We start from the raw sequence: 14978 nt of genomic DNA on the forward strand, positions 1-14978 counted from the left end.
CACACAGTCCACAAGGTTGTATATGGGCTGTTTGTGCTGGAGGGGAGTTGAAGGCAACCTGGATGTTCATCAGTGGGAAAGTGGATTTACAAAACTGTGGTGGTTGCACCCCATGGAGCAGCCTGGTGCCATTATCCAGCTGTTGAAAGCCAGTTTCAGATGTATACATAGCACCATAGGGATGGATCTTAAAAATACAGTGCTTATTGAAAATCATTAGGGAACATGAAGTACAAAACATAAAACCATGTATATAAATCTAAAACGCATTTACAGAAAACAACACATTTTCAAGAGCATATTTCTAAAAGGAAGCAAAACAAAGGGGACTTTCCATGAACCAGTGTGAGGACGTAGTGTGAACTGAGGAGAAGGATTATTAGATCAATCCTCTGCACCCAAGGTCACAGTAGTAACATTGAATGACTGGCTTTTACAAGTTGGATTTTTAAAAAATCTCTGAATATCTGTCCATTGTCCCTTGTTAAAGTTTCCAACTTTTCTCTTACAAGACATCAAAAAAGATGCTTTGGGGTAAAATAGCAGATTCACACCCTGGCCAGTTCAGTGACTTGCCCAAAGTCTACAGTGAGTAGAAGCAGTCACGTGAAGCCAGGCCTTTGTGCCATCTCCTCTATGCCGTCCTGAAAGCTGCTGGCAGGCAGAAAGATCCAAGCTACCTATTTTGAGTCCATGCACTGGGTACCTATAAAGAACTAACTCAAGGGCCAGCCTGCAGCCACCAGCTGTGACAGCAGGAAGCCCAGAGATGGCTCCCATCCTCCCCTTCCTGGAGCGATGTCAGGGGGTGCAGGGGGCACCCGCACGGTTTTCCCTGAAAGAATTGGCAGTTTTGGCCCGGGTTGGTTTGCTCAGTGGTAGAGCATCAGCCCAGCATGTGGATGTCCCGGGTTCAATTCCCGGCCAGGGCACACAGGAGAAGTGTCCGTCTGCTTCTCCACCCCTCCCCCTCTCCTTCCTCTCTGTCTCTCTCTTCCCCTCCCGCAGCCAAGGCTCCACTGGAGCAAAGTTGGACCAGGCACTGAGGATGGCTCTGTGGCCTCCACCTCAGGCGCTAGAATGGCTCCAGTTGCTACAGAGCCAGGCCCCAGATGGGCAGAGCATCGCCCCCTAGCAGGCATGCTGGGTGGATCCTGGTTGGGTGCATGTGGGAGTCTGTCTCTCTGCCACTCTGCTTTTCACTTCAAAGAAAAAAAAAAAAGACTTGACAGTTTTGTCCAGTTCTGAGATGCTGTGTGCTGGGCCACTTTGCATTGCGCTCGGGCTGACTCTCTCGGTGCCTGTAACTTCTTTCTTTGGCTTCTGTGTGCTCTCTTTCCCTGACAAACAGCTCAAGGGCATAGACAATGGGCACTCTCCCCATACAACCCCAACCAAAAGCCCATGCAACAAAGAGGAGATGTCTAAGTATTAGTGATGTTCCAAATAAATTAATATGCAATGCTTCTACCCATCACATTAGTTTGGTAGACCTTTTGGGTTGAAAGTGATTTGTTTCTGCCTGAAAGAAATCAGGTTGTGAAAAATTAAAAACCGTAAAAAGGCATTGTACCTCATAGCAATCTATCTACAGGTGACTCACCACAGCATCCCCAGCAAATGTGGGCAGAGTAGACACACATTAAGAGCCAATAGAGTGTGGGCTGACCACCAAACGTCTTAGAATCCCACAGCCAAGAGGGATTTGGGGAGCCCCTTGGTTCCTGACAGATACCACCAAGACTATGGTGAAGAATGTGAGCCTTGGAGTCCATATGGCCCTAGCTTCGAACCCCAGCTCTACCTCTTACTGTGGACCTGAAGCAAGTATGTTCAGCTCTTTAAGCCTTAGTTTCATCATCTGCAAATTGGGGATAATAATATATTCCTCATAGGGTTATTGTGAAGATGCATTGCAATTGTGGATAGCAAGTATATAACAGAATCCCTAGAACACAGTAAGCACATAATTATGTTCAGTATTTTTATGCTTAGAATTATGATTAAGTATCTCCAAGAATGGAGACTCCCTTGGCAATGCACCAGTATCCCAGCAAGGTAGAAACAGCTTGATAATCTCCGTTTCTGTGGACAGAAAGCACTGTGACTTATGCAGAGTCACAGCTGAACACACTGAAGAATCAATGGCCATTCATCTTTCATTCATCCACATGTTGGAATGTTAAATCTACAGAGAAAATATTTTCTGTATGTGAAGTTTCTCTAGCATTTTGTTTTCCTTGAGAACTTTTTTTTTTAAGCAATGTAGAATAATACATTCCTAGAGTCAGGAAGGAATATTCATAGAAGCCACACAGCCAGAATTTTCCAACTTGGGGAATTTTTTTTACAAGCACTTCCCCAGTCCAACCCCAGAAAATAGTGAATCAGATTCTGCTCAAATAATTGCAGCTACAGGGAATTTGTGGTTTTGGAAGACAGCTCTTACAAGTGTTTGCAGTCCTCCTCGTGGTAAGCTCTTCCTTCTTAAAGCCATTAGCGTCCGCATCAAAAGTCTGTCATCAGTGGACAAGACTCTAGGTCCCGTGAGAGCTGAGCCCAGGTTGCTGGTTCACTGCCACATCCTCAGGACCCATCACATTGTTTGGGAACTTAAGAGACGTTTGTCGGATGGATGGCTGAATGGATGTGTGGATGGGATACCCTCTCTGGGTGCTATGGAATAAGTTCTACATACATTCTCCCATCATACTGAGTTCAGTCCATGGCATACAATAATGTGCTTCTATCTAAATTGAAGACTTGGGGAGGTTTTATGTGAAAAAATTATAGAACTGTAATTGTCCTAAGACCTATAAACCATACTAGGCTTGAATGTCAGCAATGATACTCTGCTTTAAAGTGAGTTACCCACTGATTACAGGACTATGAGTAGTGGTGAGATGAAAAGCAGTCTCATTCATTCTGAAATATCAACACTAACAAGTACCTGAGAGATAATTACTAAGAATTGCATTTATTTCCAAATGTTGTCCTCTTTCTTTAATCTCTAACAGTATGTAACCTATCGTGTATTTTGAACTTAACTTAATGCCTAAGACCTTAACAGAAATGTATGTAATTCTGAATTGGTCACAAGGACAAACTTAGGACAAGATCTGTTTATATTTTCCCAAATTGTACATTTACTCACTAACAGCATGGTCTCTTTCTCAAATTAAGTGATTGGATTTATTAACTGTTATATCTGAGAAGAGCAAGATTGTTAATAGAGCTCCAATTACAAATAAATGAATAAGTGAATTCACTTTTATTAGTATTGTAGTAACTAAGGCAAGTCACCCTGTTCCAGACTGCATTGCTTGCTTTCTCTTCTGCAGAGTTTCATTCGCTAAAAGTTTTAAGTGCCCAAAGACTGATGTATTGTTTTCTTCACAGGAGGAGGGGTTTAGAAGCACTGGGTACCAGGTACCCAGAAAAAGCTCTGAGGGCAGAGTTATCAGTGGAATTCCTCAAAGTGATAAAGGGCTAGAAGAGGGCTTCCTTGCTGGTACTACCAGGTCACAAGCCTAAGAAGGCTTGACGAGTGTGTCTGGCTCCCTCCCCAGGGCTTGCTCTACCTCTGATCGGGGCTTTGCTGGCCGGGCTGTGTCCCCTCTCCTGGCTCTCTGCAGGACCTCAGGCTCCAGGAATTTGGACCGAGTGGTAGAGACATCGCCGGCAGAGACGGCAATTGCCAGCTTCCTCCCTGTGCTGTCTTGTGATTCAAAGCAGATTCTGCTCCACTTTTTAAATAAAAAGGGGAGCACGTTACTGCCGGAAACCCACCCGAACAGAACCAAGCAAGAGAACGCACCAGTCCGATCCAGAGCCCGTGAGTATGCAGCTCATCCATGGTGAACCATGGCAGGGATGTGGCCACGGGGAGCCCAGGGACATGGAGGGGCTGACGGCTGAGTGTCCCAGAGGGAGGCGACAGGAGCTGCAGGAGCACTGGGACTTGATCATTTCACAGATGACTCTGGGCTGGGATGCACTGTCTCCAAACACACATATCCAGGAAAACATCCACACACACACACACACACACACACACAGCCCACCCCGACAGTATGCAGCCATCAAAGCACCACCCTTATGCTTGGCTGCAGGAAGGAAGAATTGGAAAAAGAGAATAAATTTTCACCTTGGGACTTTATCTGAAGTAAACACCACTTAGCTCAGTGGCCTTACTTGCAAAGTTCTCTTGGGAAGTGATGCTGGACTGGGTTCTTCTCACAGCAGTCCTGGCTGATACCTCTGTGCACAGCACAGGCATTGAGCCTTTGCCTTTCTCTTCTTTGCACTAATTTCCAGCTAAGCCCTTGCTTCCTTGAAGGGGGACGTTTCTCTAGGAGAAATAATGTTTGTGTAATTCTGCTCTCTATGAAAAGTAGCCCTTTTTTTAAACAAAAATAACTTGCATCACAAGAATTCTTATATTCTAGGTATGATTAGCTCATGGATCAATATTTTCAGGTGCATTTATATTCTCGATATTTTATATATACTACTCACAGAACCAGAACTTGAATCACGAGCCTGTTCCATTCCTCATGTTGTTTTCTTGAATGGTTCACTGGGCTTTCTCTACCTCATCATCTCTACATTTGAAATATAATAACAGCTACTTTGTAAGATTGTTGTAATGATTAACTGAGAAAATACAAAGTTCTTTTTAACACAGTCTGAGATATTCTTATTCTTATTCTTCTTCTTATTATTATTACTATTACTGATAGACATGGCACAGCTATAAGCTGGCAAAGTACCAAGGAAAATGAGTAGGAAGTACTGCTTACCTTCCTTTTTCAGCATAATTGGTTGCTTCTGATCTGACCAGGGCCTTGCCCAGGGTCACACGCCCAGTAAGGGACAGAAGCAGCCTAAAACCCAGGCCTTCCAGGTCACATTTCACAGCGAGTGTCCCTACTGCAGACACACAGAATGCAGTGGAGCAGCTGGGGGCAGGGTGAGACAGGGGGTGGGTGACCAGAACTGTAAAGGAACACTTCCCTCAGCCATCCTTGGCCCCTGAGCACAGAGCTGGACTGCCCAGGTTCTGGGCGGGATGTGACCAGAGCTGGACTGCCCAGGTTCTGGGCGGGATGTGACCTTCTCTCCCTCTGAACTGCAGGAGCTCTCCCTGCCTCCATGCAGCCTCCCCTGTTCTCACTCTTCCTTCCACTACTGTCCTACCTGCCCGGAGGAGACAGCAACCTCCGCGAGGCCCTGACCTTGCTGAAGACGGAGCTTGCTCTCCGCCTCTACCGAAGTGTGGCGGCAGACAGAAATGGAACAAACGTTGTCGTTTCTCCCACCGCCGTGTCCATCCCTCTGGAGATCCTGCAGTTTGGAGCCCGAGGGAACACAGGCCGGCAGCTGGCAGAAGCCCTGGGTTACACCGTCCACAGTAAGTGGCCGCTCGCTCTCCTACTCATTCTGACACTCTCACTCCTGCTCATTCTTCTCCTTGCCCTGCACACAGGCTGCCTTGGGAGATGGGGGCTTCCAGCCACCGCCGTGCAGGACACCCAGAGGGAGGTGACCACGTGGCAGAAATGTAATAGGAGGCATTTAAACTTTGTCGTGGTTACCCATGGTGTTTAAGGTTTCTCCCCACACCCTTTTTTTAGGGAGATGGAGGAAGAGAGGGACAGACAGGGAGAAAGATGAGAAGCATCAACTCATAGTTACATCACTTTAGTTGTTCATTGATTGCTTTCTCATATGTGCCTTGACCAGGGGGCTCCAGCTGAGCCAGTGACCCCTTGCTCAAGCCAGCGACCTTGGGCTTCAAGCCAGGGACCTTGGGCTCAAGCTGACCACGCGCTCAAACTGGTGACCAGGTACTCAAGCCAGCAACCTCAGGGTTCGAAACTAGGTCCTCAGCATCTCAGGTCAATGCTCTATCCACTGCGCCACCATCTGGTCAGCCTTTAAGATTCCCCTTTAACCTCCGATTCCATGGCAAATTTTCAGTTTCATTTCATAAGCCCTTTTACAGTGCTTACTGGGTGACAGGCTGCATCTGAAGCACCTCACAGATACAGTGTGTCCGTAAAGTCATGGTGCACTTTTGACCGGTCACAGGAAAGTAACAAAAGACTATAGAAATGTGAAATCTGCACCAAATAAAAGGAAAACCCTCCCAGTTTCTGCAGGATGATGTGGCAGCATGTGCCCATGCACAGATGATGATGTAACATCGTGTATACAGCGGAGCAGCCCACGGACATGCCAGTCGAAATGTGGACGGTACAGAGGAAAGTTCAGTGTGTTCTGTGGCTCGCCAAATTTAAATCCATGACCAAAGTGCAACGTGAATATCGGTGCGTTTATAACGAAGCAACATCATACAGGAATAACATTACTTGGTGGGATAAGCAGTTGAGGGAAACCGGCAGTTTGGTGGAGAAACCCTGTTCTGGAAAGCCATCAGTCAGTGACGAGTCTGTAGAGGCTATACGGGATAGCTACCTAAGGAGCCCTAAAAAAATCTGTGCATGAGCCCACATCGAACTGCACTGAATAGGTATGAAACTGGGAGAGTTTTCCTTTTATTTGGTGCAGATTTCACATTTCTATCGTCTTTTGTTGCTTTCCTGTGACTGGTCAAAAGTGCACCATGACTTTACAGACACACTGTATTAGTCTAATTGTCACAACTGTCTTGAGGTAGGTAACTATATCATCATCCCTATTTTAGAGAAGATCAAAATAGGCACAGCATGTTCAAGCAACTTGCCCAAGGACACATCAATAGTGAGTGGCAGAGTTGAGACTCAAGCCCAGGTTGTCTGCCCCCAGGTGACCAGACTGCTTTCATAAATCTGTGACTTCTAGCCACTGCCAACTTTACCCACATATTCCTATGATTATGTGTTTTAGAACAGTTCTACCAGCAGTGGCAAGATTCTCATGAATGCCAGGTCACACAAACTTGGCTTACACTCAAGGCCTCCAGCTTAACACATGGCCTCGATAGTAACCTATCAACTCCATGCTAACACAGACACTCGTCCACATGTTTCTCTTCTCTATCTCCGAATAAGTTGTCCATAGAAAATGATGGGAGCCACAATTGTGTAAGTTAATATTTTTTAGAAAGTACAAGAACTAACACCAACACAGCTTTGGTAAGAAGCTCCTTGGAGCTTGTGCCTTGAGGTGGTACATAAAGGTCAGAATGTAAGACGTCGGGCCACAGGGCACCAGCCTGCTTCCCATGCCCTCCATCTATACTCGGTCCCCTGCCAAACCCGTTCTCATGATCCTGCTGGTAAAAGGTGGTCTCTCTGGAGAAAACTGAAAACAAACAGGTAATTGAGCTTAATTGTCCTCAGCAAGTATATCCCCAAATAGACAGATCCACAGAGCCTTCTTCAGCCACATTAGATTCAATGCAGCGCAGTTCAAGTCCTATTGCTCCTGCTGTGCTGCTGGTGCTGTGTGCGGAACTCAGCAGCTGGGTCTCCAAGGGAAACTGAGCACAAGCAACCCCGCCTCACAGGACAATGCACATGGAAATACGCTCTTGTGCAGGGCAGTAAGTGTATTGATTTGAAGTCTGTTCATACTGGGGGGCAGGAAGTAGGATGATTCATTCCACTTGCAAATCAAGAACACTCCCAGAAGATGATATCTGAATGGGGGTATGAAGACCAAATAGAAGTAGGAAAGAGGGACCGACATTTCATCCTAACTTAAAACAGAGTCTCTGAGAGGTCAGGATTAAGAGAAAAGTGGGAAATACAAGTGTTGCTCTCCGCAGAGAAAGGGACTGAACATAGTCAATTCTCTGTTGTCAGGTGCATCACAGTACCTGGTTAAGCAAATGTGATGATTAGCAAGGTTTCCATTGAGCCTGTTCAAGATTAGCAATGTCAAGTATGCTTAATAGTCAGACTCTGTGGAATATACTCCCACTTTTTTTTTTCTTACTGATACACTGTTTTATTATTTTACAGGGTCATGGTTAACTATTATGAACAAGAATGTGCCACTTATGGAGTTGTAGTTAATAAAATACCACTGTAGTTTTGTTTGCCCCAAGGATAGCTCAAGGAATCCTGTTTATGCTACTTAAAACAACCTACCAGTGCCCACCACCTGCCCTAGCCCAGTCTTTCTTTTCAAAGTCAGTACAGACAAACATGTATTAAAAGCAGCATTAAAGTACATTCTAGGGTCTGAGGCATGTTTCCTGTCTAATCAGCAGAAAGATCTATCCAAGTTTGCAGTGGGACACATGAGCACTGCCTTCTTCTCACTGTGTATCCAGCCAGTATGTGACCACCAGGAACTATGCCAGGATGCCCACCTGCTGATCAGACAGGCACAGCCTGAGACTCAGAACAGGCACCAGCAACCCAGCGATATACCCAAAGAGACTTTGTTTTCACCACATGAATGTACAACTTCCCAATGCTCAAATTTCTAGATATTTCCATTGCTTTTCCAGGTAAGTTAAACAAAGAGGATGTTACAGTTTTCTCTCAAGCATGAGAATGCTGCTAGGAACAGAAAGAAGCCTTAGAGATGGAGGTGGCCCAGCCCCTGGGAGAGAATTCTGATTGATGATTGTGCGGATTTCACTTTCATAGTCATTCTGTCATTTGATCTCCATAGAAACAACATATACTCACTAGGCCTCGGTTAATAATCCCCATTTTACAAATGAGACAGGAAGTTAATGATTTGGCAAGATTCAGCTCAGCCAATGGGCAAGTGCCTGAGCCGGGATTCAAGTTTCAGATTCTCTGACTCCAAATCCTATATTCCTTCCACAATTCCTCAGCCTCGCTCTGGCCACTGAGCAGTTGTATGAATGTATAAGATCCTTGCCTTCTGTAGTTTTCACCAGAGATATCCTATTACTCTCTCAGACCAATCATTTGGATGTCATCTTAAACTTAACCCTCTTTTAATTTGCAGGCAATTAAAACAGTGTCAAAAAGATGGTTCTTATAGCTTGAAATTTTTATGAACATTAACCTTACAAAGTCAGGACCCACCAGACATTGTGTTATACTCAGGAAGTTCAGTTCAGGCAAGGTTTTAACATGGAAGGCAGTCTCCACGCCAGCCTTGCTGATGAGCTAAATGGCTGTGCCGCAGCAAGAAAGACCCACAGAAATACCGTTTCTTCCACCGTTCTCCTCTCACTCTGTGTGCTTCCTGGCACCTTCTCCTCACACGGTGCACACCTCCTTCAGGATAGTTCTGATCCACTGCAGCCCGTGGCTTCCCTTCCTCAGCCTCCCTCCCTGCTTGTTATGCTAGGAGAGCCACCACACCCCTGTCCGGCTAGAAAGATGGCTTTCTAGGAGAAAGAGGCCAGAAGGAATGAAGCCAGCAGTGACAGGGTTCTCTGAGAAGGGCTGCAGGAGAGTTCTTTGTCATTGCTCACATCAGTCCCTTTTGCCCCATCACCAAAAAGGACCTAGGTCCTACATGGCAATAAAGCAGAATCGGAGGCTTTGTGCCCCATATGCTTTGTGCCCATGTTCATTCCAAGAGGACAAGGCTCTGCCAAGCAGGGGACAGAGAGCTCCCAGCCACCTGTCCTTCACCTGTGGGCAGGAGGGCAGTGACCCTGAGCAAGTTTATTCACCTGTCTGAGTCCCACTCCCACATCTATAAGTGCAGGTCATATAGCACTTTAATTCCCAGGGTTGTTAAAGGATTAAATGTGATCATCAAGGCAGAGCGTTTGGTGCAGCCTGCGGACACCACCAAGCAGCCAGCCCTTTTTTCTATTCCGGTGCTGGACACCCCGCAGCGTCTGGGAAACTCTGCCTGGGTTGAGTGGGCGGAGCACACTAGGCTCAGGTGAGGGGAACATCTCTCAAGCCAACTAATTCTGCTACTTTAATGTGTCCGGCTAAAAAAACAGTTGGTCCCCTGGCCCTTCCCAAAGGTCACACTACAGTATGGACCACTGAGATGACTCATTTCACCTCTGCAGACAGTCAACATTTCACAGGGACAAGATTCTCTAAGTACCTATGATCTCCTCAGGAGAGGATAATCTGATGAGTATTATTTTTCATTCATTTCTTTTCTCACGAAAATAAAAGGCAAGCATTGAAATTGGGCTATAATTCATGAGATATATACATTCTGAGTTATTTTTTTTTACAGTTGTAGATTCTATGAAGTGAAATGTTCTTAGCGTGAAATCTGTCCAGAACTGTGCCCTGCGCCTGGTAGCCTAGGGCTCTGGCGGGGTGAAGCGTGGGTGCCCAGGCCCCTGCAGAGAATTTTGGCCAGGCAGGTCGGGAGTCTGCTGCTGCCTCCTGGCCTGGCCTCCCTGACATGAAGGGTTTCCAAGTGGGTGGATCCCAGGGCAGGTCAGAGACACATTCCAACAGGTGTCCTGAGAGAACCAGCCAAGGCATGGTGGTGTGGGGAGAGGGTATAAATCGTGTGTCACACAGAGGAGATCAGTTTAGTTTCCGTAGTGTAGTGGTTATCACGTTCGCCTAACACACAGAGGAGATCTGTGGACAACCAGGGGGCTGTGCCTAAGAGGCAGGAGAGGCAAGGGAAATGAAGAAAAGGGCCATGTTCCAGAGCCAGCCTGCCCTGGAAGGACACTGACTGGCGGGGAAGCCCAGCCTGCAGGTGTCAGGAGCAGGAAACTCGGCATCCTCAGCTGTGTTCTGACTCAGCGGTGGGCGAGGCCTCACTCCAGCTGCAGATGCCCAGGCAGAAGATGAGCCACAGTTGTGGATGATGCTAGAGTGGAGAAGGAATCAAAGGAATCTGCATTGATCATGGAGGCAGGGAAGGGAGCGATCTCTTATATGAGCAGTAAGTAACTAGGAGACAAGCTGTCACCCAAGAAAGTGGAAACTATTGACTCTCTCAAATGCTTGTTATTTCTTCAACCTCTATGCAGGCTCTCGCTGATGTAAATAACACAAGCTGTCTGCTGGGTCTCAGGGAGCAGGGGTGGGGTATGAGAGGCATTCTTACCTTTACTCTGTGTTTCTTCAATTGAAAGCATAGTTCTGAAAGAGATGGCATCCAAATGTCACTGATGTTTGTGAAGTGCAGTCATGGGGGTGATTTTAGGCCCTGTACAAGATCTATTAACCATCTGACACTTTGGCCAAGATCTATCTCTGTTTTGTTTTGTTTTTTAATTTTTATTAATTTTAATGGGGTGACATCAATAAACCAGGGTACATATGCTCAAAGAAAACATGTCCAGGTTATCTTGTCATTCAATTATGTTGCATACCCATCACCCAAAGTCAGATTGTCCTCCATTACCTTCTATCTAGTTTTCTTTCTGCCCCTCCCCCTTCCCCTCTCCCTCCCTCTCCTCCCCCCCCCCCCCAGTAACCACCACACTCTTGTCCATGTCTCTAGTCTCATTTTTATGTCCCACCTATGTATGGAATAATGCAGTTCTTGTTTTTTTCTGATTTACTTATTCCACTCTGTATAATGTTATCATGATCCCACCATTTTGTTGTAAATGATTCGATGTCATCATTTCTTATGGCTGAGTAGTATTCCATAGTGTATATGTGCCACATCTTCTTTATCCAGTTATCTATTAAAGGGCTTTTTGGTTGTTTCCATGTAGTGGCCACTGTGAACAATGCTGCAATGAACATGGGGCTGCATGTGTCTTTATGTATCAATATTTATGAGTTTGGGGGGTATATACCAAATGGAGGGATTGCTGGGTCATAAGGTAGTCCTATTTTCAGTTTTTTGAGGAACCACCATACTTTCTTCCATAATGGTTGTACTACTTTACATTCCCACCAACAGTGAATGAGGGTTTCTTTTTCTCCACAGCCTCTCCAACATTTGCTAGTACCTGTCTTGTTCATAATAGCTAATCTAACAGGTGTGAGGTATCTCATTGCAGTTTTGATTTGCATTTCTCTAATAACTAATGAGATGAGCATCTCATATATCTGTTGGCCATTTGTATTTCTTCCTGGGAGAAGTGTCTGTTCATGTCCTCTTCCCATTTTTTTATTGGATTGTTTGTTTGTTTGTTGTTGAGTTTTATGAGTTCTTTGTATATTTTGGCCCTTATCTGAGCTGTTGTTTGAAAATATCATTTCCCATTTAGTTGGCTGTCTGTTTATTTTGTTGTCAGTTTCTCTTGCTGAGCAAAACCTTCTTAGTCTGATGTAGTCCCATTCATTTATGTTTGCCTTCACTTCCCTTGCGTTTGGAGTCAAATTCATAAAATGCTCTTTAAAACCAAGGTCCATGAGTTTAGAACCTATGCCTTCTTCTATGTACTTTATTGTTTCAGGTTTTATATTTAGGTCTTTGATCCATTTTGAATTAATTTTAGTACAGGGGGACAAACTGTAGTCGAGTTTCATTCCTTTGCATGTGGCTTTCCAGTTTTCCCAGCACCATTTGTTGAAGAGGCTTTCTTTTCTCCATTGTGTGTTGTTGGCCCCATTATCAAAAATTATTTGACCATATATATGTGGTTTTATTTCTGGACTTTCTATTCTGTTCCATTGGTCTGAGTGTCTATTTTTCTGCCAATATCATGCTGTTTTGATTGTCGTGCCTCTATAATAGAGTTTGAAGTCAGGTATTATAATGCCCTCAGCTTCATTCTTTTTCTTTAGGATTGCTTTGGCTATTCGGGGTTTTTTATAGTTCCATATAAATCTGATGATTTTTTGTTCCATTTCTTTAAAAAATGTCATTGGAATTTTGATGGGAATTGCATTAAATTTGTATATTGCTTTGGGTAATATGGCCATTTTGATTATATTTATTCTTCCTATCCAAGAACAAGGAATATTTTTCCATCTTATTGTATCTTTTTTGATTTCCCTTAAAAATGCTTTGTAGTTTTTATTATATAGGTCCTTTACATTCTTTGTTATGTTTATTCCTAGGTATTATATTTTTTGGTTGCAATCTGAAGGGGATTATTTTTTTGAGTTCGTTCTCTAATGTTTTATTGTTGGAATATAGAAAGGCTATGGACTTTTGTATATTAATTTTGTATCCTGCGACCTTACTGTATTGGCTTATTGTTTCTAGTAATCTTTTTGTGAATTCTTTGGGGTTTTTGATGTATAGGATCATATCATCTGCAAAAAGTGATTCCTTTACTTCTTCTTTTCTGATATGGATGCCTTTTATTTCTTTGTCTTGTCTGATTGCTCTGGCCAGAACCTCTAGCACCACGTTAAATAAGAGTGGAGAGAGTAGACAACCCTGTCTTGTTCCTGATTTAAGGGGGAAAGCCTTCAGTTTTGTGCCATTTAATATGATGTTAGCTGATGGTTTATCACATATGGCCTTTATCATGTTGAGATATTTTTCTTCTATACCCATTTTGTTGAGTGTCTTAAACATAAAATTGTATTGTATTTTATTGAATGCCTTTTCTGCATCTATTGATAAGATCATGTGGTTTTTGTTCTTTGTTTTGTTGATATGGTGTATTACGTTAACCGTTTTACGTATGTTAAACCATCCTTGAGATTCTGGGATGAATCCCACTTGATCATGATGTATTATTTTTTTAATATGTTGTTGTATTAGATTTGCTAGTATTTTGTTTAGTATTTTAGCATCTGTATTCATTAGAGATATTGGTCTGTAGTTTTCTTTTTTTGTGCAGTCCTTGCCAGGTTTCAGTATGAGGGTTATGTAGGCCTCATAAAATGTGTTTGGAAGTATTGCTTCTTCTTCAATTTTTTGAAAGACTTTGAGTAGAATAGGAACCAAGTCTTCTTTGAATGTTTGACAGAATTCACTAGTATAACCGTCTGGACTTTTATTTTGGGGGAGGTTTTTAATAGTTTTTTCTATTTCTTCCTTGCTAATTGGTCTGTTTAGGCTTTCTTCTTCTTCTTAACTCAGCCTAGGAAGGTTGTATTGTACTAGGAATTTATCCATTTCTTCTAGATTGTTGAATTTAGTGGCATATAGTTTTTCATAGTATTCTACAATAATTCTTTGTATATCTATGATATCTGTGGTGATTTCTCCTCTTTCATTTTGGATTTTGTTTATATGAGTCCTTTCTCTTTTTTCCTTGGTGAGTCTTGCCAAGGGTTTGTCAATTTTGTTGATCTTTTCAAAGAACCAGCTTCTTGTTCTATTAATTTTTTTTATAGTTTTTCTGTTCTCTATTTCATTTATTTCTGCTCTGATTTTTATTATCTCCTTTCTTCAGCTGGTTTTGGGTTGTCTTTGTTCTTCTTTTTCTAGTTCCTTAAAGTGTGAAGTTAAGTGGTTCACTTGGGCTCTCTCTTGTTTGTTCATATAGGCCTGAAGTGATATGAACTTGCAGCTTTTGCTGCACCCCTTAGATTCTGATATGTTGTATTGTCATTTTCATTTGTCTGTATATATCTTTTGATCTCTGCACTTATTTCTTCTTTGACCCATTCATTTTTTAAAAGTATGTTGTTTAGTTTCCACATTTTTGTGGGTTTTTTTTTTCTCTTTTTTGCAGTTGAATTCTAGTTTCAAGGCTTTATGATAAGAAAATATGCTTGATTTTTCTGAATTTGCTGATGTTATTTTTGTGGTCCAACATATGGTCAATTCTTGTCAATGTCCCATGTACACAAGAGAAAAATGTATACTCTGTCGCTTTGGGATGAAATGTCCTGTAGATGTCTATCATATCCAGGTGTTCTAGTGTTTTGTTTAAGGCCATTATATCTTTATTGATTTTCTGTTTGGATAAATGATCTAGAGCTGTCAGCGGTGTATTGAGGTATCCAAGTATGATTGTATTTTTCTCAGTTTTTGTTTTAGGGTCAATAAGTAGCTGTCATATATTTTGGTGCTCCTTGGTTTGGTGCTTATATATTAAGAATTGTTATGTCTTCTTGATTCAGTGTTCCCTTAATCATTGTGAAATGACCATTTTTGTCTCTGAGTACTTTTGCTGTCTTGTAGTCAGCATTATTAGATATGAGTATTGCTACACTTGCTTTTTTTTGGATGTTATT

The 14978-nt window shown here is 43.2% G+C and overlaps 1 protein-coding gene across 2 annotated transcripts in view; it reads left to right on the forward strand.

Moving 5' to 3' along the window:
* Positions 1-3788: 3788 nt before the first annotated feature.
* SERPINE3 (serpin family E member 3) overlaps positions 3789-14978 on the forward strand; it is a 41720-nt gene continuing 30530 nt past the window's right edge. For both annotated transcript variants that reach the window (XM_066234141.1, XM_066234142.1), the window contains exons 1-2: positions 3789-3835; positions 5138-5413. In XM_066234141.1, coding sequence (XP_066090238.1) covers positions 5155-5413 — 259 coding nt within the window. In that variant the 5' untranslated portion in view covers positions 3789-3835; positions 5138-5154. The remainder of the gene's footprint in view (positions 3836-5137; positions 5414-14978) is intronic.

Source organism: Saccopteryx bilineata, chromosome 6 (assembly GCF_036850765.1).
Source record: "Saccopteryx bilineata isolate mSacBil1 chromosome 6, mSacBil1_pri_phased_curated, whole genome shotgun sequence".
NCBI classification, from domain to species: Eukaryota; Metazoa; Chordata; class Mammalia; order Chiroptera; family Emballonuridae; genus Saccopteryx; species Saccopteryx bilineata.